At 35.1% G+C, this 27200-nt stretch overlaps 1 protein-coding gene across 1 annotated transcript; it reads right to left on the bottom strand.

Moving 5' to 3' along the window:
• Positions 1-460: 460 nt before the first annotated feature.
• LOC125823088 (uncharacterized) lies at positions 461-20440 on the bottom strand. The gene is given in 16 exon segments (XM_049502508.1): positions 461-978; positions 5190-5270; positions 5399-5537; positions 5816-5973; positions 10618-10845; positions 11386-11505; positions 11507-11542; positions 11728-11847; positions 12575-12709; positions 12797-13189; positions 13700-13818; positions 16324-16525; positions 17080-17151; positions 18866-18952; positions 19961-20095; positions 20277-20440. Coding segments are annotated over 16 exon segments (2361 nt in total). The 5' UTR covers positions 20406-20440; the 3' UTR covers positions 461-771.
• Positions 20441-27200: the final 6760 nt, after the last annotated feature.

The raw sequence follows: 27200 nt of genomic DNA, 5'->3' as shown, positions 1-27200 counted from the left end.
TTTCAGCAAGACAGCAACATGCATGACTATCGAAAAAAAAAGGATATTTTTCTTTATTTTTCCTTTAATGCATCATTAAATCTATTATTGAAGAATGACCATTCATTTATTTCGGTGCCTCATTATATTGATTGTACCAATCCGTGAAGCATGTTGAATTTTGTCCAAGAAGAAAAGTTTTTTTGCAACTTACGTTTGTAAGTCAGGTACACCTTCCATTTACTTTTACTTGTCCACTTAGAATTTTGCACACCGCTTAAGAATAATAATTAATATAAGTATTTTATCACAATATTCATAATTGATATGTAGTCTTTAAAATTGGGAAATGATTTGAGAGAAAAGTAATTTATGCTAAGGTTTAACATGTAAAAAGTAAAAATGAACATTTAATTAGTTTTAGTGTAATGGACAACTAAAAGTGAACAGACATGTCAATCAACTTTGTTAAGGACATTTTGGTACGTCAACTTTTCACTTGGTGCTCCCACTTTCATATATGGTGATGATATGTCAATCAAATATACACTCCCATGTTCATGGTGAAGAAATGTGTTCAGGACAGTTCAGAAAGACATTCATCAAGATCAACAAACAGGCAGCAGTTACATAACCTGTGACCGGGACCAGCTTAACTCCGTCGAAGAATGAAAGTATGAAACTGATTTAAGTGTGGATTTTACTTGGTGAAGGAGATAGATCATACAAGTACAAGCAAATTTTTACTTTACAGCTTAGTTCTTTGAGCACTCAACGGGATAAAATGTGACTCTAATCAGCATCTTGTCTACCTTTAAGATGTCGCAAATATGGATATATTTCATCTGCATGTGATCCATAATATCGAGAAAGTATTGCAGTGATTCTGCTTATGCTACCGGAAGCAGCAGAGTCACCCACCAGTAGCTGAAGGGAGGCAAGCTTGATCAATTCGTTTCCAATGGCAATGTGGTTGGCACCATAGAGTTTTTCCAAGATCTGCTTACAGCTCATAAAACATCAATCAGATTATTATTTACATGAAACTCCGGTAATATTGATATTAACTGTAAACTAAAGTTTTTTTTCCCCATTCTGATAAGATGATAACTGCAAACTGAAGTCTCTAATTCATTCCAAAAATAAGAAAATACAAATATAATGTGCTCACACAATCCAAATAAAAAGCCATTAAGCAGTAACTTAGAGCTATTGCTACTCAACATCTATTCAAGAGCCCAGTTTCTTAATTAGCATTCGCTTGACAGCTTATTAACACTGGCATATGAAAGCACTATGTCAATGGATATGATGGTGAATAATGTATCTTCCCCAAGATGTAAGTGTAAACAACAAATTTTCGAGCCGAGAAAATAAATAATCAAGACAAGAAAATTGGAGTAACAAAGTGTAGTATTTAATTTCAAAATGAAGTGTGTGTTACACTCTAAAATATGTTAGACTTGAATTAGAGTCAAGGGCTTGAATAGCTTGACCTTGAATCATGGTCTTCAAACTTGGATTTGAATTATTCGTCACGAACACTTGTATGGTTATGACAAATAATGAATATGAACAAGTAACTTGATATTTGCCTTTGAACATGAACTTGCAGCCTTTGATCCATGAGCTCTCTTCTTGAAAAACCCCTCCTTCTGAGAATAATGAGGATCCCTATTTATAGTTGTAGGGGGTGGTGTGCCTATGGGATTTGATTGATCGATCTTAACTGACCAATCATATTCCTCTAATGAAAAGCTTTGATTTGATTGGTCGGAACATGTAGCATATACATGTGGCATTATTCTAGTGGCTCATTTAATTTGACTTGGATTGCCACATAGTTTTGACACGTGACATGATTCTAGTGGCTTATTTAATTTGACTTGAATTGCCACGTGACATGATTTTAGTGGCTCATTTAATTTACTTGGATTGCCACATAACTTTGACATGTGGCATAATTCTAGTGGCTTATTTAATTTAACTTGGATTGCCACATAAAGTGGCTCATTTAACTTGGATTGCCACATAAAGTGGCTCATTTAACTTGGATTGCCACATAACCTTTAAATTTAATATAGTCCAAATTAAAATCTTAAGAGTCCAATCATCTAAATCAGGAAGTACACAGAGAAGCATACTGACACCTAATGGCGTACCTACAAGCAATTTGGTCTCTACTTCACTATCCTTATGATCCGATATTACAAGGTATCGCGACTTGGAAGAAGAGAAGTAAACCATGATTCAAACTACACAAAAAAAAGAGGACAAGTGTTTTATTAGCACTTAAGTTAGTAATTCAATAATCAAGGTTATGAATCCAGATAATGAATAATTGTTTCTTTGAGTACGAATTATGCATAGTCTAAGCGATGTAAAGTCTTTGGCTCAAGATGATGTGATGCTTTCGGCTTAAATCATGTAATCTTTGCCTTAGACAGTGTAAAGTCTTTGGCTCGGACGACATGATGCCTTCAACTTAAATCATGTAAAGTCTTTGCCTTAGACAATGTACAATCTTTGGCTCAAACAACATGATGTTAAAAAAATGTAATGTCTTTGGCTTAGACGACATGATGCCTTAAACTTAAATCATGTAGAGTCTTTGCCTTAGACGATGTAAAGTCCTTGGCTTGGATGACATGATTCCATCATCTTAAAACACGTAACGTCTTTGCCTTAGACGGTGTAAAGTCTTTGGTTCGGATGATATGATGTCATCAGCTTAAAACATGTGAAGTCTTTGCCGCAGATGGTGCAAAGTCTTTGGCTCAGACAACATATGCCTTCAGCTCAAATCATGAAAAGTTTGTCTTAAGAAGGTGTAAAGTCTTCGCCATGAGCCGTGTATAATCATTGGCTCAAACAATGCAACACTTTTGGCTCAAATAATATAAAACTTCGGCAAACCTAAAGTAATATTTTTCTACTTGTGAAATAAAGGGAAAAGGAAATCATAGATTGGATGAATAAAAGAAAATTGACGAAAGCAAGACCAAGAATATAGATTGACTTTTGTTAATGAGTTAATAGACACTAAATTTGTGACTATAATTCGCGTAACTCATTAACAGAAGTCAACCTATATTCTTGGTCTTGCTTTCGTTAATTTTCTTTTATTCATCCAATCTATAATTTCATTTTCCCTTTATTTCACAAGTAGAAAAATATTACTTTAGGTACGACGAAAAGTTATATTATTTGAGCCAAAAGTGTTGTATTCTTTGAGCCAATGATTTTACATTACTCATGGCGAAGACTTTACACCGTTTAAGACAGGCTTTTCATGGTTTGAGCTAAAGGCATCATGTTGTCCGAGCCAAAGACTTTGCACCGTCTGCGGCAAAGACTTCACATGTTTTAAGTTGATGGCATCATATCGACTGAGCCAAAGACTTTACACCGTCTAAGGCAAAGATGTTACACGTTTTAAGATGATGACATCATGTCGTCCGAGCTAAAGACTTTACACCGTCTAAGGCAGGCAAAAACTTGAAATGATTTAAGTTGAAGGCATCATGTCGTCTGAGCCAAAGACTTTACACCGTCTAAGGCCAAGACTTTACATGTTTTAAGATGATGGCATCATGTCGTCTGAGCCAAAGACTTTACACCGTCGGCAAATATTACATGATTTAAGCTGAAGACATTACATCATCTTGAGTCAAAGACTTTACATCACCTTGACTATACATAATTTGCGCTCAAAGAAACAGTTATTTATTATCTAGATTCATAACCTTGATTATTGATTGACTAACTTAAGTGCTAATAAAACACTTGTCCTCCTTTTTTTGTGCAGTTTGAATCATGGTTTACTTCAAAGATTTGACGTCCTCTTCTTCCAAGTTGCGATACCTTGTATTATCGGATCAAAAGAATAGTGAAGTGGAGACCAAATTGCTTGTAGGTACGCCATCCGGTGGTCAGTATGCTTCTCTGTGGCCATCTCTAGGGGAACTTCCTGGTTTAGATGATTGGACTCTTAAAAAAAAAATTGATTACTGAGAAATCTGTCTCTGACCCGCCCTTTGGACCAATCACAGCCTTATAAACTCGGTGGATAATGGGCCCGCCCCTCTACCCATCTCCACTTAAATAATGGGCTTCGCTCTGCGTAGTATGGGGCTTGAACCTGTGACCTAAGCCACAAATCCTCCACCTTTTGCCACTCGAGCTAGGCCTTGGGGGTTTGGACTCTTAAAATTTTATTGGATTTAAATTCGTAAATTAATTTGGACTATATAAAATTCAAAAAAACAGTTCAGGTTATGTGGCAATCCAAGTCAAGTTAAATGAGCCACTAGAATCATGACACGTGTCAGAGTTATGTGGCAATTTAAGTCAAATTAAATAAGCAACTAGAACTATGCCACGTGTCAAAGTTATGTGGCAATCCAAGTCAAATTAAATAAGCCACTAAAATCATGCCACGTGTCAAAGTTGTGTGGAAATCTAAGTCAAATTAAATAAGCCACTAAAATCATGCCACGTGTCAAAGTTATGTGGCAATCCAAGTCAAATTAAATGAGCCACTAGAATAATGTCACATGTATATGTTACATGTTCCGACCAATCAAATCAAAGCTTTTCATTAGAGGAATGTGATTGGTCAGTTAAAACCGACCAATCAAATCCCATAGGCACACCACCCCATACAACTATAAATAAGGGTCCTCATTATTCTCAGAAGGAGGGGTTTTTCAAGAACAAGAAGCAAGAAGAGAGCTCGTGGATCAAAGGTTGCAAATTCTCTACAAGCTGCAAGTTCATGTTCAAAGTTCAAGAACAGAGGCAAATATCAAGACGTTAAAAATCAAGTTACTTGTTCATATTCATTATTCGTCATAACCATACAAGTGTTCGTGACAAATAATTCAAATCCAAGTTTGAAGACGAACATTCAAGATCAAGCTATTCAAGCCCTTGAGTCTAAATCAAATTCAAGAGGATTATCATAGAGATTGTAACAACACTTCATTTTGAAATCAAATGCTACACTTTGTTACTCCGATTTTCTTGCCTTGATTATTTATATTTCTCGGCTCGAAATTTGTTGTTTATAGTAAGTAATGCTCCTCCAGTACTAAATTATAAATGAGATGATAATTATACGTCAGGAACTAATAAATGTGCTGATGATCAATTCATAGATGAGCCTCAAAAAGGGAGTAAGTTTGCTCCATACTGCAGAGTAAGCTAACCTGTATAGATGTTTTACAGTGATCAATTGCAGCTTGTAGTTCTCCTACCAAACAGAATGCCTGAGCAAGATTGTCCTCCACCTGAAAAATATCAACAGAATAAAAATATTAGTTCCTCCGTAATCATCAGGCAATTCAATGAACACCACAAGCAAATTTACTCTTGCTCACTGAAACAGAGGACAGAATAGAGCAGACCCTGTATTTACCTCTGCAATTCTCTTGTTATAAGGATGGAATATTGTTCTGAGAAGATCCGTACACTTCACAGCATCTAGAAGAATATTGGTTGGGACTTCATTTGATGCTATTGCATCTTGCAGTCTGTTTGGCAAGTAAGTATCAGAGCTACTTAGAAATAAAAATGAAGGTCAAATTTCACCAGAGCAGTTGTGTGATATGAAAGGACACATCAATTTTCAATGTTCTAAAGTCTGGTGCTGGCACTACATCGACATGCCAATTAATTTGTCAAACTTGGAGAGTGCTGTGACAACTTTTAAAGACAACAAATACAATAAACCTGTGCCCTATCCCAACGATTTCTTGAACATATTTTTTCCAATTTTAAGTATATTCTTTGAAGTTAATGTGTCCAGCATGATAAATGAGAAGGTCTATTGTACCTCTCACAACAACTCTCAGTTTGACTGATTGCCGCACATGAAGCTTCCAGATCTCTATATGAATCACAAACCAAGCAATGTTGAGGTTCCAACTTATAATCAGATTCAAAAACATGGCAAGCCACTTCAGCAATATTAGCATCTTTCAGCTTCTCAACCTTCAATGTTAAGAATGTGTCAGGCACGTAAACAATGTTGTTCTTATAAGTGTACAAACTAGTAATAACAATAACAAGCATTCATAAGTATACTAGATTTCACGCATAATGACTAGTATAGTTCTTAAATATTAGCTAAAGGAATCCATACTCAAAATGACCAGATGGTTCATTGGTCTTAGGGCCTGTTTTCAACACCGCAGTCTCTGGTTCGATCTCAGTCAGCAGCTCAATTTGCCAGTCAAAACGTTTTCTTTTAATATATAGGAATACAGTAGGCTTCCTTCCACTTCCCAACAAGGATTTTCTTCCCTCTTCATATTTTCCTTCTTTTTTTTCACACAAAGAATCTTCAACTTCAAGCCATTGACAATCATCATTGCCAAGGCCCTAGGTAAAATTCTTTTTAGTTCATGATTTCTCTTCTTAGTAAACAAACTAACAAAATCGAAAATTTTAAAATACATGACTTTAATTTTAGGGATTTTATAAAAAAAAATTGTGTCATTACTTATAATTATAAAGAGCTAATGAATTGGTTATCTCAGATTTACATACTTTATGGATGAATTTGACATTGGTAAGAACTCATTTTTTTAAATTCAAGTTGAAAGCAATGTGTTCCTTTATTATTAATTTTGAAGGATGTAATTCCTTTTTTTTTTAATGTGAAAGGGGTGTGATTTCTCTTCTTTATTATGAATTTGTGATTGAGAAAGAGGTGAGAGTCCTCTTTTTTATTATGAATTTGTGATTTTTTATTCTCGGATGCGAAAGAGGTGTGATTCCTCTATTAAGTTGCAAGGGTATGATTCTTTAATGTGAAAGTGGTGTGATTCCTTTATTTTAATTAAATTTGTAAGGGGTGTGATTCCTCTATTTTATATGAGTTTGCAAATGTGTGATTCCATCGTTTTTTATTGTGAAAGGTGTGTGATTCTCTTATTTTAAATTTGCAGGAACATTTATCCTTAAATATCTAAATGGATGAATTCTTGATTAAGCACCCACATTCTAGTAGCGGTCTATCTATTAGTTCACATGTAACTATAGAAGTTCAAAGAGAGACAATTTCACCTCCTCCTTCAAATGTTGATTATTATTGGGGTTGGATCTTTAAAACGGGATCCCAAAGAAAGAAAACACCATTTTTTTAAATATGATTCTAATATTCGAGATGTTGTGAGGAGACATTATATTTTGATGGGGCCTTATCAATTGGAACTTTGTGTATGTCCTAAAACAATGTTTGGGACCAAAGCTCGCCAATTTAATCCTTAGTGGCTTAAACCTCCATATTTTGCTTGGTTGGAATATCACATAAAAGGTGATGTTGTATTTTGTTTGTGTTGTTATTTGTTCAAGAATGAATTTAAAAGTCGTGGCAATGCGGGGAAATCATTTATACAAAATGGTTTTAGAACTTGGAACCATGGTCCCGAAAGAAATCGGTTGCGTGTTGGTGAGGTAAATAGTATTCATAACAAATGTTTGAATAGGATGCCAAATTTTGCAGGTCAACCGATTCAATCTTCACAAGCAAAGTGAGAAAAACAAAAAGTGATAATCGAATTCGCTTAAATGCCTCAATTGATGTGGTAAGGTTTCTCCTTAAAAATGGATTACCATGTCGTGATCATAATGAGAGTGAAGATTCCGATTACAAAGGTCTTTTTCTTGAACTTTTAGAATTTCATGGGGTTAAATGTCAACATGCTCCAAACAATGATATGATGATTTGTTCGACAATTCAAAAAGCGACTGTAGATGCTTGTACTAAAGAAACAATTAAGGCTATCATCAAAGACATGGATGGTGATTATCTTAGAATACTGACATCTCACATAAAGAGCAAATGACAATAGTCTTACGATATTGTTAACAAAAATAGAGAGTTCATAGAAAGCTTTTTTGGATAATGTTCATGTGAGTGATACATCTCCAAGATCATTGCAAAAAGCAATTTACTCTTTACTTTTCTCGCTATATCTATTGAGACTTCGTGGACTAAGGTTAAGATGGAGCTAGTTGCAAGGAGAAAAAAATGGTCTAAAATCTCAGATTTTGCAAGATGCTCTGAATGTTTTTATTTATGACAACGAAAATTCAAAGGCGCTACCCTTTGGGTGTGCACAAGATAAAACCCCACTCCTATGCAATAGCTCACAAACCACTGGGCCACCCCGAAGGGTCCTAAATGCTTTTTAGAAAGAGACAAGTGTCAATTGCAATTGATGAGCAAAGCGGTGAATACAATATGCAGACGGAGCATCTTGCAAAATCAAAGACTTTAGGACATTTTTTCTCCTTGCATATTACTAGCTCCATCGTAACCTTGTCCACGTGGTCTTAATAGACATAGCGAGAGATCCAAAAGTAAAGAGTAAATTATTTTTTGCAATGATCTACCGGATGTATCACTCACATGAACAATACCCAAAAAACTTTCTATCAACTCTCCATTTTTGTTAACATATCGTAAGACTAGTGTCATTTGCTCTTTATGTGAGATGTCCTTCGATTCATCAACTAGTATTCCAAAATAATCACCATCCATGTCTTTGATGATAGCTTTAATTGTTTCTTTAGCACAAGCATCCACAATCACTTTCTGAATTGTCGAACAAATCATCATATCATTTTTTGGAGCAAGTTGTAATATTACCTTTCCCACTAACCCCATGAAATTCTAAAAGTTCAAGAAAAAGATTTTTGTAATCGCAATCTTTACTCCCATCATGACCACAAAATGGTAATTCGTTTCTAAGGAGAAACTTTACCACAACAATTGAGGCATTTAAGAGAATTTGATAATCACTTTTGTTTTCTCACTTTGCTTATGAAGAAAAGATTGAATCCATTGACGTTGATCTGCAAAATCTGACATCTTATCAAACATTTGTTATGAATACTATTTAACTCATCAACATGCAATCGAATTCTTTCCGGACCATGGTTTCATTCTAAACCATCTTGTATAAATGATTTCCCTGCATTGCCACGACTTTCAAATTCATTTTTGAACAAAAAACAACACAAGCAAAATACAGCATCATCTTTTATGTTATATTCGAACCAAGCAGAATGTGGAGGTTTAAACCACTGAGGATTAAATTGGTGATCTTTGGTCCTAAACATTGTTTTTGGATATACACAAAGTTTCGGTTGATAAGGCCCAATCAAAATATAATGTCTCCTCACAACATCTCGAATATTAGTATCATATCCAAAAATGGGCTTTCTTTCTTTGGGATCCCGTTTAAGAGATCCAACCTCAAGAATACAATCAACATTTGAAGGAGGAGGTGGAATTGTGTCTCTTTGAACTTCTGAAGCTACATGTGAACTTACTCAAGGATCGCTACTAGAACGTGGTTTCTTAATCAAGAATTTATCCATTTAGATATTCAAGAATAAATGTTCCTATAAGTTTGAATTACTATTCAACTTAGTCGCAAATTTAACTTGCAAATTTTAAAAAAAAAGGGAATCACACCCTTGTGAATTCAAAGAAAATAGAGGAATCACATCCCTTGCATATTTAAATAAAATAAAGGAATCACACCCTTTTCACATTAAAAAATAAGAAATCGTACCCTTGCAACTTAATAATAAAATAGAGGAATCATACCTCTTTCACATTCGAGAGCAAGAAATCACAAATTCATAATTTAAAAAAAAAAAAGAGGATTCACACCTCTTTCACATTCTAGAACCATAGATTCATAATAAAGAAGAGGAATCACACCCCTTTCACATTAAAAAAAATAAGGGAATCACACCCTTTAAAAATTAATAATAAAATAAAGGAACGCATTCCTTTCAACTTGAATAAAAAAAAATCTTACCAATGTCAAATTCATCTACAAAATATGTAAGTATGAGATAACCAATTCATCAGCTCTAGATGATTTCCTATTATAAGTAATGACAAGATTATTTTTTTATGAAAACCCTAAAATTAAAGACATGTATTTTGAAATTTTCGATTTTGTTAGTTTGTACTAAGAAGAGAAATCATGAACTAAAAAGAATTTTTCCTTGGGCATTGGCAATGATGATTTCTCTAGATTCTCAAAGGCTTGAAGTTGGAGCTTCTTTGTGTGAAAAATAAAAGTAAAATATGAAGAGACTGAAAAAATTGTTGCTAAGAAGTGGAAGGAAACCTACTATATTCCAATTATTACTAAAAGAAAACATTCTGACATTAGGGCTTAGAGTTTAGATTACTTTTATAAAATAAAACATGTTTTTAATCTAAAAAATAAAGGGGCAAATTGAGTTGCTGGCTGGATCGAACCAGAGACTGCAATGTTGAAAATGGGCCCTCAAACCAGTGAACCATCTGGTCATTTTGAGCATGGGTTCCTTTAGCTAATATTTAATATATTCTTTAAGAAATATACAAGAAATCCGAGTTTAGTCGGATGACCACGGGTTCCCGTGACCCATTTTTTACACATAAATTCGCCCCTACATCTAAAATGATTGTATATAGTCTCCTACATCTAAAATGATTGTAATGTAGTGTCTATAAATAGGCTTCAGCGTAATAATGCAGTCAACCCTTCTTAATAATATTTTCTGAGTCGTCATTTTTCACAGAAATAATTTGTCCTAGAAACAACTGCATCATTAAAATACCTGCTTACTGTAAACTGTAGGGGCATCAATGAGGAGCTTCAGTTTTTGCTTCTCACATGTAGTGACAGTACGATCAAGGATCACTCCTAAACAATTTAGTTTAGTGCACCTATAAGCATTGATGACAAGGTCAGAAACATTCAACTCTGAGCAGCCAGTACATTGACATGTAAATGAGTAGCGGTCTTCTAAGAGTCGTTGACGGTCTTTGCAGTCCCACTGCCCTACCTGCAAAACGACCACATCCCAAATCGACAAAACATTACACAGGTGAAAGATCATAAACAAATCAAAGGGTCAGAAGCTGCAGTTGCATGAGCTCGCCAAACAACCACATCCCAAATTGACAAAACATTACAGAGTTGAAAGATAATAAACAAATCAAAGGGCCAGAAGCTGCAGTTGCAAGAGCTTGCCTCTCCGTCTCCCTCTCCATCCCTCTACCCCTCCCCCTCCCTTCCCCTTTTATTTTGGTTTCCTTTAAAAGGTTACAGGAAGATATTGAAATCTATGATACTTTTTACTCTTGATCATTCTTGAAATAATCTAATGCTCAGAATTTCTTTCTTCAGTTACCAAATCATAAGGAAAGCAATGACCTAGGAATTTGTGTGGACTGCTGCTGGCTACTTCTATTTAGCATTCACAGGAAAATCTAAGGATGTGATATTAAAACCTCAGAAAGCAAGATGAAGGTGCTAATGTTAGACTCCAAAATCCTAAATCTGAAAAAATAAAGACAGAGAGGCTATAACTAAACATGGTTACCTGGGGGCCATAAGATAGCTCCAGTTCAGAACCAGCTAAAACGTATTCTGTGGCTTGTACATGGAGGGTGCGTGAAAGAAAATATGTGTGGATGTTTGGCTGGCAAGAGTGGTTGAAAAAAACTACCAGCTACATAAACAGCTTGACCCACTTTAACCTGTAGAAGGAAACATTAAAACCACAGCTTGAAGCTTTACCAAACTCAAATTTCTGAAAAATAAGAGTGTACTAGTCAATGATATTCTATGCTCTCTGCAATGACCTGTGAGTGCCAATTTAAGCTAAGATGTGCAGTAAACTAATGCACAAGACATAGAAAATGTGTGTCAGAGAAGTACATACTTGTTCTAAATTACTGGTTAAAGCATTCCCAGGCTCGTATATTGGCCCTTTTACCTCTGGAGCTTGCATACGGACAATTGCCATGGAATTTACTTGGATTTGAGAAAGAAGGATAACTGGCTGCAAGGAAAACAATGGCTCTGAGGATCACCCAAAATCTAATGCTAGAGTGATTTTTCCATATAATTCATGGATTCAAAGGAGGGCATTCAGTAGAGTTATACTTCTGTATCCAAAGTTCAAACAGTAAAGATGTAGGAAGCCACAGAGACATATGGTAATGACCTAGTACTAAAGCATATTAGGGTTCTCAAAAAAAGATATTACTGCATCTCTCCTTTCTAAGCGAAAAATGTTTGTTTAAATGAAGGAGATTCACAGTACCACCAAACCAACAAAGCAAAAATATGAGGATCATGCTGAGTCAAAATAAAAAAGAGCCCCAAACAGAAATAAGACGTATATTCTCTTTATCAATCCGTCCCAAAACATTGAGCTCTTTACAGTGTTAAACAGAAAGATTAGCAGTTTTTAAGAATACATCAAAAGCAATGTACATGGAGACATAGGTTTACAAATCCACAAAGCAAGCTTAATAACAAAGCCAGCTTGTCCAGACTGAATCTAACAAAATTTTGGGTATAGCTGCATATTTAGACACAGTCAGTTCATCTTCATGGGCATATGTTTTTCTTTTCTTCTTCTTCTTTTTCTTTTTCCTCTCTGGAATCTGAATATTTGCTAGTTTACAGAGATGCAAAGAATAATATCATTATACAATCAGCATGAAACCTGCATGCAACTTCTTCATTTTAAATGCAAAGAATTTCTGGAGAAAGGATCTTGCCTTTGAAACCATTATCCCACTAATGGGCAGTTCAGTTCTGTAAAAATGCTGAAGACAGTGCAGTAGAATGATAGAGTAGATATGCATCTCCAATTTGCTTTCAGGAGGGAGCTGTAGATAATTGTGAGAAAGATCCTACAAAATCCAGTCATCAGCTATCCAATTAAATGCTTCTTGGAAACACAGACAAGCAAAACAAAACCCAAACATTTGAGCATTTACCAGGAACCCAACAAGGTTAGAATCAGCACTTGCGCGTCTGTTTTGCTCGATGATTTTCACAAGGATTCTACCAGCCAAAACTACTTCTGACGGTAATATCAGAGGCCAATGAAAACCATGACATTCATGCCTGTGCTCAGCAATATGCCCAGTATCTAAAGTAGAAGCGCCTGCCAGAACAACATCTGACATATAGTTCTTCAGATCATCTGCTAAGCCCTCAAGACCACTAAAACTATTAGAGCTCTTATCAAACTTTGGCGCGCCAGCTTGTATTTGACACCAGTCACTGCAGTATAATGGAATTGAACATGACGCACAAGAAATGGCATCTGCTGGCAGTTCATTGAAACAAAAATGGCAGTGAGTCTCCCGACATTTCTTCAAGATAACCTGAATTGAACTCAGCATGGTAAGAACCAAATAGCCTTGAAGCAAATGGTTAGTGCTTCATAATTTTAATGTTTATTACTGGTCTGTGAAAAACTAAAGATCCTCAGAGTGAGCTGTATCAGAGTCCCAAGAAAGATGAAGGGGGAGCAGAAGGAGAAAATGATTATTTGGATGCCACGAATATTATAAAAGAAAATGCACCCCTTGGAAAAAATTAGACTCATCCAGAAAATAAGAAGAGTAGTTGACACTGCACCCAAGGGTGGTCAATGGAGTAGGTTAAGAACCATGAAGTCTCAGGTTCAAATCCCAGTAGAGGCAAATAACACTAGGTGATTTCTTTCCATATATCCAAGCCTTGTTGGATAGAGTTACCCAGTACTTGGTGATGACGGTAGGTAGCAGGTACACCATGGAATTAGTTGAGGTGTGTGCAAGCTAGCCCAATTACTGCCGTTATAAAAAGAAAAAGTAGTTGACATTGTGAAAGGCGGAAGGTTTGGCTCATACCGCAGCATAAGGATCTTCTTTATGAACTAAGGACGCTTCAGAAACATCATCCACACAAAACATTCCTCTCCCCTTGGTTGTAGTAAGCAAACACTGAAGTTTTACTTGGTCTGGCTCATCTGTCACATAAGACCTACATTATAAGAAATCAAAGGAGAAGAGAAGCATGTCACCATATAGCAAAGCAAATCAAGAGCTACCTGATTTTGATAAATATAACGCCATGCACAAACAATACACGATGAAGAGAATGATGAACAGTTCTATGGTGCTCAATCAGCATTAGAATTAGAATACTTTTCATTGTAGAATGTGCACAAACTTTACCAATAAATAAAGGCAATCCTTTAAGATGCCAAGAAATGAGTACAAAAGTGGCAGGTATCCCATGGAATTAGTCGAGAAGCGCGCACAAGCTGGCTGGGACACCACGGTTATCCAAAAAAAAAGTGTGCAACAGTATACTTTGTTTATTGTATTTTTTATTTTGGTAAGGCAAGATTTATATACTTGCTTCATTGTTCAAAGATAAGATAGCAGCTAATAGGCACAAAACTGGTGGAAATGGAGTCACCATAATCTATAAGTTGAATACTGGCAAGTAACTAAAGATCAAATCCACCTTAAGTTTGATAAAGTAAATTTTGGTTAAGATGCTATATGTTCATGATACTAACACCGTGTATTTCTAGTTCCCTGCATTTATAAAGGACTACTGATTTTTTCTTATACATATTCATGCACTTTGGGGTGCACTGTTGTTTGAATGCTTACTGATAAAACAAAAAAAAAAAAATTGTTTGTTTTTTTTAACAAAGAAATAAGAAATTTCATTGCTGGCATCAAGAAGATGCAGAATGGTACAAAAGTTAGGAAGATGACAAAACTTCGTTAGCTCAATTACAAAAAAAGACTAAACCAGTACCAGGGAGCTAATAAAGTTCAAAAAGTTCTCAGGTGAATCTATGGGTGAAAGACTATGCCAACTGTATAAATACAAAAGACACCTAGCCTTAACGGAGTGATATGGAGTTGATAAACCTACAAAACATCTGTTGTTTCTTTCTGACCATATACACAAAAGATACTAGCAGGTATCATCTTCCAGATTGGCTTGATCGCCTTACCAACTCTCCAATTGCACCAGCATTCAAAGACCTCTTTGGTGCTATGTCGCATTACCCAATTAATACCAAATATAGACAAAAACATACTCCATAAGTTAGCATCGATTGTACAATGTAAAAATATGGTTGTTGGACTCAAGGTTCTGTTGGCACATGTAACATCTATTGGAAAACTGAATTTTTCCTTTTTTTAAGGTTGTCTTGAGTGAGGCAAGTTTCATGAAGAGTTGTCCAACTGAAGCATATGATCTTTGTTGGGAGCTTAGTCTTTCATATCAACTTCCATGGCCAGTTATCAAGCACTTCATTAGGAGCATATGAGTTTGCATAGCCTGCTTTCACCGAGTATTTACCATCCTTGTCACTACCCCACCTTAACTTGTCTGATTCCTGGACATTTATCACCTGGCCTTCTAACCTAAAAAACAAGTTGACCACTTCTTTGATTTCCTAGTTTTGTAGGTTCCTTCTGAATAATGCATTCCATATGTTGTCTGCCCTACAGTGAGAGATGGACGAATTTGGTTCATGTGCTATTTGAAATAGACTTGGGAATTCCTCCATCAGAATGATATTGTCCAGCCACCTATCCTTCCAAAACCTGATTTGTATACCATTACCTGCTGCCAACTTAGTGTTTTGAAAGAACTCATCTTTAAGCTTGCATATACTCTTCCATAGGCCTACACCATGAGAGGATCTGGACAGCTTGGAGCACCAGATTTTGGACACCATGTTTTGCTTTGATTACTTCCTTCCATAGAGTTTGATCCACTTGAGTGTACCTCCATAACCATTTCATGAGTAAGCATTTGTTGTGAAGAGCTAAATCTTTTATGCCCAATCCTTCCAATTGTTTTGGCAGCACCACTTTAGTTCACTTTACCAGGTGAAACTTGTGATCCTTGTTGTTACCCTCCCAGAGGAAATTCCTCCTGATCCTATCAAGCTGCTTCAGTACTTTGCTAGGTATGGGAAATAGTGTCATGTAACAAGTTGGAATGCTAACTGATAAAAAAGTTTGATAATTGAGTCACTGCAGAAAAAGCATAGCTTGCTGACCTAAACATCAAATGACAGAAAAAAAAAATGTAGCATCTAATGCTGGAGTAGAACGAAGGAAACAGGATGAACATTGCTGTCCTCAACAGTAACACTTCTATAAGAATAGATATCGGCTGTTCAGCATCAGAGTCAATCTTTCAAGCACATCAAATAATTATATTAATGAGAATATGAGATCAGCTTAATACATGTACCCTTGAATGTGGAGGAGTTAAGTATGATGAAGGTTCAAGCATAGCTTTTCACATTCAAAAGAAACATATAATATAACAGACAATGAAATTGTCACTGGGTACTTTTTAGGAAGGATTCGGGGATAAACAGCTGGTCTTTTTCTATTTTTGGGAATAAAAACATAATTAGGCGTCATAGGATTAACAGCTGGTCTTCTAAGAAGAGAGAAACATTAATTTGTCACCAATAGAGTCTTACCAGGAACTTCTGACTGATTCTGGTTGGTTTTCTTCCTTGGGATCCCTATTCTCTTGAATTTATCTAGTGCAATCTTTAGTTCTGCTTCAATCTGTCTTTTCCCACTTGAAGATATCTCTAACATTAATGAGATATTCAGATCTCGAATTGCATCCTCAAATTTACCCAAAGAAATGTTTGCTTTACCTCTCCGGAACCATGCCTAAAATAAAGTATAATTGAAAGACAACAGTTTCGCTTGGTTGAGATGTGAAAGAGAGAATAATCAAGAAACTGAAGAAATTAATATGAAATTAGCTTTAAATCCCCCCAAAAAATAGTATTTAACTGTTGTATCCATTGATTTTCTGTCAACAGTATATACTATAAATAACGTGAAGATTATATGGAACAGAATGGAGTATGATGCTTGACAGAGGAAAACTGAATGTTCTGCCAAATGTAATATCGAGCACTCAGCCACTCACTGGAGTTAATCTGAGATCAGCTTTAAGAAGTCAATTAATTATTGGTCAAAAAGAAACAGCACAAGGAGGACCAAAACATGATCAGTTTTCCTTTTGAATAAATAGCACTGACATTCCAAACTCTTCCTACTATAAAAGATCAACTGCTCGTTGTGACCCAAAAGAGAGGTTGTATCTTTCTTCATTCAAATAAGAAATAGAAGATAAAACAATATACAGTAAACGAAATGGAAAACTTTAAGCATTTTATCAAAGAAAAAAGGAGCAAAGTGAGTACAGCCGCATTCACCTTGGCATAGCGTGGAGATACTCTAAGGGCCCTGCTGCAATCTCGTAAACACTCCAAAAGCAAGCCCATTTTCTGAAGACAAAAAACATTCGGTTTGGTAAATAACAGAATGCAAAGTATTGATTGCTAATGAAGAAAGAAACAAAATGATTCAGATTTCAGAATACAAGGTGACCTCATAATTGTTCCTGAAAAACAGGTTGGGAAATTGATTGTTTGGAACTATCATTTTTAAAAGTTCCTACCATGTATTTTCAGCACTAGCACCTGAACTTCTCTAGCTAAACAAGTTCCTCTTTTTCTGCTTCTTCCTATATCTCCATTAATGCCTCTACCTCCTTTGACATTTCTTAATCAGTGAAATATCTGTCCAAGTTTATCAAACTCCAACAGAACTATTTTCTTTTTGGAGTGATGTTTGGATTGGTCAACAACCTTTGAAGATTTTGTTTCCTGATATATACCTTTTGAACCAACAGCAGAGAGCAACAATCTTGGAAGTCAGGGATAATCAAGGATGGAATCTCAGCTTTAGAAGAATGCTCAATGATTGGGAAGTGGAAAGGTTGACAGACTTTTACAACACCCTTGAACAGTTCAAGGATTATTCTACCAGGGTGGACAGTTTAGTTTGGTTGAAGGACAAGCAGGGAAGATTCTTTGTCAAATCTGCCTATAAATGCAAGTATGCAACAGCAATGCAAGTCATCAATTTGGTTCCTGGCCTTGGAAGATGATTTGGAAAGTTAAGATCTCTTACAAGGTGGCATGTTTTACTTGGTTGGTGGCCAGACAAGCTGTTTTAACACAAGACAAACTTATGAAAAAGGGTCTTCATCTATGCTTCAGATGCCTTATTGTGAATCTGAAGCTGAGACAATAAATCATCTTTCTTACACTGTAAAGTGACAGAACAACTTTGGCAGTTTTTCATCAATTTGAGAGGGCTCGGATGGACTATGCCAAGGAATACATTAGAAGTTCTGGCTTGCTGGAACAGAGATGGTAGTTGCCAGGACACAGGGAGAAATGGAAGACTGTCCCAGCTTGCATCTGGTTGACAATATGGAAGGAGAGGAACCAGAGATGTTTTGAAGATAAGAGTATCACTTTCCAGAAATTGAAAATGAGCTGTCTAGTGTTTTTCTATTTTTGGTGTATTCATGAATTCCCTCAAGAGGCAAAGGACATTACTAGTGTTTTAGAATGTTTATGGGGGACTAGGTGATAGGTTTTGCTTTCTCTAACTAGTACTTGTAATTATTACTGAAAGTACATCATTGGTGTAGCTTTCTTTGTTGATAATAGATATATTAACTTTTCAAACAAAAAAATAGCTTCTCAGCGAAAACGTAGTCCAGACTGTCTTTTACTTGAAGCCCACCAGAATTCATCAAACTACCATAACAATTCCAACTTTTTTATTTTCTCCTTAACGATTACTATATTGTGCCAATGAACTCAGAAGAGGATAGTTTACTAAATGAAAAAAGAAAATAACAAAAAGCAATCTGAAAAAAAGAATTAATAACTGAGAAATCCCATGTCAGTTAGTTTGCCATCCCCAGTTGGCCCATGGGTTCAAAATTTGGAGGAGTATGGGCCCATGCTTCTACCCTAGTGCCACTTAAATACCAGATTTCCTATCATTTTCGAGTCAATTACAAAGTTCGAACTTATGACAAGCGTCCATACCACATATTACCTGTTGCATCCTTACCATTGAACCAATTTTTAAAAATAATAGCATGAAACAGCTTGCAAATAGATAACATTTAATATTCACCTGCAAAGTAGAAGCACGGTTCACATAAAGCAATGCTACCAGATTTATCTCCATATCATCCATATCTACAGGAGCAAGACGCAGTGCCTATCCCATCCACAGAAGTGGCAACAACAATCTTCTATTAGGAATTGTCAAATACTTATCAGAAGAAGAGTGAAAATTAAAATGCAAAAGAAATAAGAAAAGGAAAGCAGGAAAGACAGTGTAGAAGGAATGCAGTTCTTAAAACGTGTTGTGGATGAAGGTCAACTGTCATTAAGTGTGCATGTTCATTACCCCACAGCTAAATACTCCAAATTAAAAGAGTGATAGTCCATCACCAGAAATTTCATAAGGGTAACGACATTTTTCTCCACCTCTTCATAGTCTTGCTTCAATGCTGCTTCTTTCACTTACCAGAGTTCACATGAACAAGGCATTGGAGGGAAGATTAGATGAATTTAAGGCTTCTCTTAATCTCCCTTTTCAATAACGACATGACGCATCTAATATTTCACACATAAAACATATCCTAATCTCTAAGAGTTCTGAAACAGCTAAAAGTTAATCCGTGGTGTAGTTACGGTTTGAATAGAATGTCAATAATGTTTTATCAATCCTACCTGGTGAGATGAAAGATCCCAGTTTTGTAATTCCTTTTTTTCTTGGCGGTAAATTAGCTAGTCCTACATGCTTAGACTAGAAATACATATTTGATGAGTACCTTAATGAATGAGTATACAGGTGCCTTTAACTCGAGTATAGAAAAGGTCCAAAGAGAAGCTTTAGCCACTGAATCTGAAACAACTTTGATGAGTTGTCTCAGTAGTGTACTGACTTTATTCTATTAGTTGTACGTTTATTGGCTTACCATACTTCTTGTTAGTTGTTCCAGACCAATATAAACCTTCGTTCTTCTTTTCTTTCCACTTTTTTTCACATTTTTTATTGTAAATTTGTCTAATACCCCAACTCCTAGAGGATAGAAATAATGTTATAAGATCAGTCTGATTATGAAATCATAGAATCAAGATACCAATTCTGGGAAAAGCTTGTCCAGTTGTCCTATCTATATCAATTACATAATTTAGAAAAAAAACAAAATTAACTGACCTTGGAATAGAAAAGCAATGCGTTAGAATACTCTCCTTTGGAGAAGCATTCATTGCCCTTTAGCTTGGTTTCTAAAGCAGCATTCCGGTCCTTGCAACATAGAGCCACAGAAGGGTCCGTCAAGTCCTTAATCATCTGTGGATTAGCAAAAAAGCACAATGTAATCAAAATTGCACTGTTTTGTCCAAATCGTGTATACAGGAGCACCAGAAGAAGAAGAAAAATAGACAGATGGAAACAAGTATTATCAAAATACAATACAAGGAAACACATAGTAGCGAAAAAAAAGTACTAGAGAAAAGAGGAGAGAGAGAACTTGATGAAATTGAGGCAAATTGTGGAAGTAATCGAGGAGAGAAGAGCATGTTGATGGGAGTTGAGAGGGTGTGCTGTTGGATATTTCTTGCTTAAGGGCGTCGGGAACTGCTGATTTCAGAGTCTCCATGGGAGAGTAGGTTCAACCCTTGCTGTAGCTATGAGGTGAGGAGCAACAAAACTTAAGGCACTATTTGTCTATTTCCATTCAAAAACAATACTAAGGGTCCATCTGGTCGTGCGATATGAAATCGTGATATACAATCATGATATGATATCATGAAATAAAATTGAAGTTTTGTTTTGACATGTAATATAATAATTTTGTGTTGTATATTTTTTCATAAACATAAGAATCTCATAAGTTGTAAAATTATTAAAATAGCTTCAATTGTTTATTCAATTTTACCAAATAAATAAAAATTTATAAAAGGGAAAATTGTATGAAATATATGAAATGACAAACTATTAATTCAAATAAAATTTTATAGCCATAGTTTATTTTATTTGTAATTTGCAACAAACATCCCTTTTTTTGCCATCTGATTCGGTATACTATTAGTCATTTTCGATATACAATTAGTCATTTTATATATTTCGGTATAAAATGCGTTTGTGTTTGTATAAAGCGAGAGAAAAGTGTATATACAAATACAAATATATATATATATATATTCGTCATATACACTTATAATTATATAAATACAGATCTTATTATACAAATTACAAAATTACAATGTATAAATGAATTTATACAAAACTGAACAATTTGTATAAAATTGGATGTATCTAGCGAATTATACAAATCAAAAGTTTCATAGCAAACATAAAATTTGATATAGAGCGCAATTATGCAAACTATAGTTATAACATACTAATACGATCTTTATGTTTATTATATGTGATAGTTGTTATAAATTATTACAAAGTTATTTATTTTCCACTTAAGTAACGGTTCCATCTAACTTTAATTCAATAAAAAAATTGAACATAAATTGTAGTGTAATAGTCTTTAATATAATTCTCCACATAGTACAAACTATCTCCTCACGTTGAACTTGTATTTCTCGATCATATGACCGAGAAGATGAACCAACATTGTTACTTTGAGTCATTTGTTGGTCAATATCATTCGCAACTATATTTTCATGCTCATAGACCATAAATATTTCATCACTCCTTTGGTATTCTCACAAATAATTATATAACAATGTACAAGCTATGACAATTTTCACTTGTGTGTCAATATCATAATGGTTCATGCCTTGTTTCACTTGTGTGCAATTACACATTTTCAGTGCATTAATTTCGTGCTAAAATCAAACATATTGGAATTAGTGATTATCAAACATACATCACCAATTTTATTTTTTTCATATTAAATTGCTTTAAACATTTTCATATGTAGCCGAAAGAGATGTTTTTTTTTTATTATGAAAAATAAAAAAAGTAATACTCCCTCCTTTCTTATTTATATTCACTAAATCAATTCTACTTTATCATTTATATTCACTAAATTTAAAGTAATAATAAATTTTATGTTGGTGAGAATAATAAATTTAAAAAAGTAATGATGTGATTATAAATTTTATTTACATATGAAATAAATTGTTAGTAGATATAAATGTGGGGTTGTTTTAACAAAATATAAACTTGTGGGTCACTTTTTGTATTTAAAAATCTCAAATCATGATATGGAATTCTCATTTTATGGTTTCTGGAGAATATGAAATTTCATCTCATGATATGAAATCATGAAATGGAGTCAACGTGAAATTGCATGTTCAAACGCTGATTTCATCTCACGATTCCATATCATGATATAGTATCTCATGACAAAACGCCTACTAAGAGTCTGTTTAGACTGGCTTAAAAAAGTAGCTTTTAAGTCAAAAATAAAAAGTTAAACTGAAATGACTATATGACTTTTAAGTAAAAAAATAAAAAGTATGGGGAAACCTACTTTTTTTATTTTTGATCATTTTAAGTCATTTTTGACCTTACCAAACACTTCTTAAGTTATTTTTTTATTATTATTTGAAGTTATTTTTTTATATTTGCCAAACATTTTCAAAAGTAAAAAAACTGACTTAAAAGTATATTTGATCAACTTTTAAGTCAATTCAAACACCCTCTAAATACTCTATTACCTTTCTAAATTTAAAAATATTTTGATCAAGTATCTTATTAAAAAAATTGTAAAACCCCGAAAATTTTTTGAGCTAAGACTCGAACCGTTCTTCGTAGTGAGTGAGATTTTTGCAAGGAATTTAAATTTTTTGAGTGTTAAGGTCACTAGACGTAGCACCTTGAGTTCCAAAAAGAATCGAATTGGAAATAACAAAATCTGAAATTTTGCAAGTTAAGCTAAGTATGAGTTTTGGGTCGACTTCAAACGAGCATAACTCCTAGATCAGGATGATTTAGGTATGCTACCAGATACCTTAGGAAAGCCCTTTGAGTCCTCTTTCCAACGCCACCGAGTTTGCTCAATTCCGAGCTCTGAGTAAAAAGTTATGACGGATTTACTAACGTCGCGCAAACCTGGCAGCAGCTCCGCGACGCGGAGCCAACACGGACCTCACTGCCTGGTGAAAGATCTTTCCGACTCCCAGCTCGTTTTAATTATTTCTTTAGGGGTATTTTAGTCCTAAAAAATCTTAAGAGGTTATCTAAATTGCCCTAAACGTGTAGAAAATCAGTTTCTTAAATCTAAACCCTCTCATTCACTCCAAAGATTCTACGCTCAAGAAATTCAAGAAAACGCTAAGGCTAGAGTTCATCTCTCAAAATTTTCCTTCAAGTGCTACGAGAAATTCAAGAAAACGCTAAGGCTAGGGTTCATCTCTCAAAATTTTCCTTCAAGTGCTGCAAGAAGATGAAAGGAATTGAAGCCCCGTCTCAAAGAGCTGAATGATAATAATTACAGAGGTGCTACTGAGAGGATACAACACATCAGGAATACTTTAAAGATTGTACAGTGAAACCTTTCCATAAAGTATACTGATAGCTTGGCATTGGAAGAGAAAGATTTGTTAATTCAGTTAGAAAAGTGGACAAATATTGAATAGAGCATTAACCAACAAAAATCCAGGGCAATGTGGATTAAATTGGGGGACTCAAACAATAAATACTTCATAGCAATGATTAAGGAAAAGAGACATAGGAAGCAGATTGTTGAACTCACAACTGTAGCTGGTGCAAAAATTGTGTAATCTGATGAAATTCAAAAAGAGATCATCACATTTTACCAATCTCTAATGGGAACTGCAATGACAAATATTACTACTGTGAGTAGGGCCATCATGAAGAAATGACCAGCTTTGAATCACACTCAACAACTGACTTTATGTGAAGAGGTAACTGAGAAGGAAATTTATAATGAATTGTGCTCAATAGGTGATGATAAGGCTCCAGGTGTAGATGGATACAATGTTGTTTTTTATAAGAAGGCATGGCCAATAATCAAGCATGACATCAATGAAGCAGTAAGGGAGTTTTTCAAGACTGGCAAACTGTACAAAGCTGTTAATTGTACATCTGTTACTTTGCTGCCTAAGGTACCAAATCCATCAAGCATTAGAGAATATAGACACATAGCTTGTTGTACTGTCTTATATAAACTCATAGCAAAGGTGTTGGCTAATCGAATTCAGAAGGTGATAGCAAGTGTGATTTCAGAAACTCAGGCTGGTTTCATTCCAGGGAGGAAAGGGGTAGACAACATCATTCTTGCTCATGAACTAGTACATGCATACAATAGGAAAAATGTTTCACCTAGATGCATGATAAAGGTGGATATTCAAAAAACATATGATACTGTAGACTGGCGGTACTTAGAACAAGTAATGCAGGATTGGGATTTTCTCAAAGATTTATAGATTGGGTAATGCAATGTGTAGCCACTGTTTCTTACTCAATTTTAATCAATGGAGAACTGACCAAACCCTTTGAGGCAGCTAGAGGATTAAGGCAAGGAGATCATATGTCTCCATTTTTGTTTGCTATAGTCATGGAGTATTTGAGCAGAAATTTAAATGACTTGGCAAATCACAAGCAATTCAAATATCATCCAAAGTGCAGCAGACTCAAGATTACTCACCTAAGTTTTGCAGATGATCTACTGATGTTTGCAAAAGGAGATTCAGATTCTGTTCACATGTTGCAGGAGAAATTTAATGTGTTCACAACAGCCTCAGGATTGCAAGCTAATCTATCAAAAAGTGCTATGTATTTTGGAGGGGTCTCAGGTATGGTTCAGAATCAAATTCAACAGGACTTGGGTTATAGTTTTGGTGAACTGCCTTTTAGATACCTAGGGGTTCCTTTGGCCACCAAGAAACTCATCATTGTTCAATGGCAACCTTTGATTGATAGAATTGTGGCAAAAATCTCCTCCTGGACAACAAAGAAATTATCTTATGCAGGGAGAGTACAATAGTTAGGACAATGATTTTTGGAGTTCAAGCATATTGGGCTCAAATATTTGTACTACTAGCAAAGGTAATGAAAATAATCCAAGCTTATTGTAGAAGTTATATATGGTCAGGAGCAAATATGATCACAAAGAGAGCATTTATTTCATGGGACAAGGTGTGTACACCAAAGTTTGCTGGAAGGCTTAACTTGGTGAATTTAAAAGTTTGGAACAAAGTAGCCATATTAAAAATGTGTTGGGATATAGAACAAAAGCAAGATAGGTTATGGATAAAATGAATCCACAGTTACTATATCAAAGGCCAAAGTATGGAAGAGGTCAGAGTTCCTGCTCAAGCTTGTTGGATGGTCAGAAAGATTCTGGGGACAAAAGAGATGTTGCATATACTACATAATGAAGCTGTGGGGAAGGAAATTATGATTAGACAAGCTTATAAACAAATGCTTGGCAATTTTTCAAAGGTTGAATGGAGAAATCTTATTTGTTGTAACTCAGCAAGGCCAAAGACAATCTTTACACTATGGCTGCAGGCTTAAAAGAAGCTCCTCACAAAAGATAGAATGCTGAAATGGAAAATGCAAGTGGAACCTGTATGTGTTATGTGCAATCAAGAAGAAGAAACACGAGATCATTTGTTCTATGATTGTATATTTGCTCGCATGCTGTGGAGGAGGTTGCTCCAATGGATAAATAAAAACTCCAACAACAATGTTATTGTCAGTCAACAATGGATCATAGTAAAGACTAAAGGGAAAAATCCCCGAGCACAGGCCCTGAGACTGATTTATGTAGAGTACATATATGCACTATGGAAGCAGAGGAATACAAGAATTTTTTAGAAGCATGAGACCACAATGGAGAATATAGCCAAAAGAATAGCATGTGTATGTTGTGTTAGAGCTAATATAGCAGCCAGACTCTTTCTCGATAAATCTAGTTTTTAGAATATGATGTTGTTTCGGTTACTGCTTTAGTGAGATAGCCAGTAGAGTGTTGCTGGCTTAGCTTTGTAACTACTCTTTTGGTGATTAATAAATTTTCTAATTACCCAAAAAAAAAATGGTTCTTTCAGGTATGCAAGCTTCCATAGTGTTGAGTTTGTTCACCCACACGCCAATGCATGTAAATTTCAGCGTTAAGGTCGTTCTAAAAAGTTGAAAGTCTGATGTTATTGATATGTGTTCTTGAATTTGCTTTCATTCTTGAATTGGGCTGAGATTTAGGAGTTTTTGAGATAATTGTTTCAATTTATAGAGTAGTTTTGAGTTAGATTCTTGTGTACATGTGATGGTTATATGAATCTAAAGAAAAGTTGAGCAAAAGAATCGAATTTAGGCGATTTGGGGTTAGAAAACAAAGAAGAGAAAAGTCGGGCAAATCTGGCACGTGGCTCCGCGTCGCGGACTTACCTCCCATTTCATAAAGTTGTCCTCGTGTCGCGGAGAAGTCACGGACCTCTCTGCCTCAAAAGTTATTTCGCGACCAATTATTTTAATGCGTCTTCGTGTTGCGAACTAACTTCCAAGCAGTGAATTTTTTTATCTTTTCTCATGTTTAGCTATGTAAAATCAATCCTAAACATCATGAGATCTTTCCTATCACAAATCACAACCTTGAATCCATAATTCAAGTTCAAGGTAGAGTTAAGAGTTAAGTTTTTGAGGATTCTTTCGAACATTCTAAGAAAGTCCTTTAAGTCCTTTTTGATGAGTCTTCTACAAATTCTAATAACTTGTTTCAAGACTCGAGCAAGTGAATATGAGAGTGAGAATAATGTATTCATGAGTCTACCTTGTCATCATGAGATCTTTCTTATCATGAACCATAACTCTTGAATTCATTATTCACATTCAAGAGAGAGTTAAGAGTAGAGTTCAAGAAAGCCTTTGAGTTTAATTGTGAATCCTTTGAGATCAACTATCAATTTGAACTAAGTTTTGAGGAAGTAAGTCAGAGAATAAGAAGAGTCGTATACATGAGTTCCATATAGTTATGTAGACCATCAAGTCGAGTTGTTTCATGCCCATAATTTCGCATGAACTTCGTAAGTTGAGCATCTCTAAAAAAAATGGTATCTTCAAGTTCTAAGCCTTTAACTGTTGAGTTCCTAATCCCTTTTGAGAAGTATCTTTGAGTTCTTGAGTTGAATATTTTATGCTCATAATTCCGCATGAATATTATAAGTCGACCAGTCTTGAGATGAGAAGTATCTTTGAGTCATTGAGTTGAGTAGTTCAAACTCATAATTCCGCATGAACTCTAAGTTGAGCATTCTTGAAATGAGTAGTATCATTGAAGTTCTTGAGTTCCAAGTATTTGAGTTCTATCTATGGTTATTGAAAACCTTGCATTGAGTCGTTCATGTCCATGATTCGGCATGAACCATATTTTAAGAAGTCTTTTACAAATGTTTTAACTTTGTTTTAAGACTTAAGTTTTGAGTTCCGTAAAGGGTAAAGTTGAAGTTCTTTTCTTCAAAAAGTATAT

Source organism: Solanum verrucosum, unplaced genomic scaffold (genome assembly GCF_900185275.1).
Source record: "Solanum verrucosum unplaced genomic scaffold, falcon-dt-bn FXZP01000199.1, whole genome shotgun sequence".
Lineage (NCBI taxonomy): Eukaryota > Viridiplantae > Streptophyta > Magnoliopsida > Solanales > Solanaceae > Solanum > Solanum verrucosum.
This window is presented reverse-complemented; position numbering and strand designations above follow the sequence as displayed.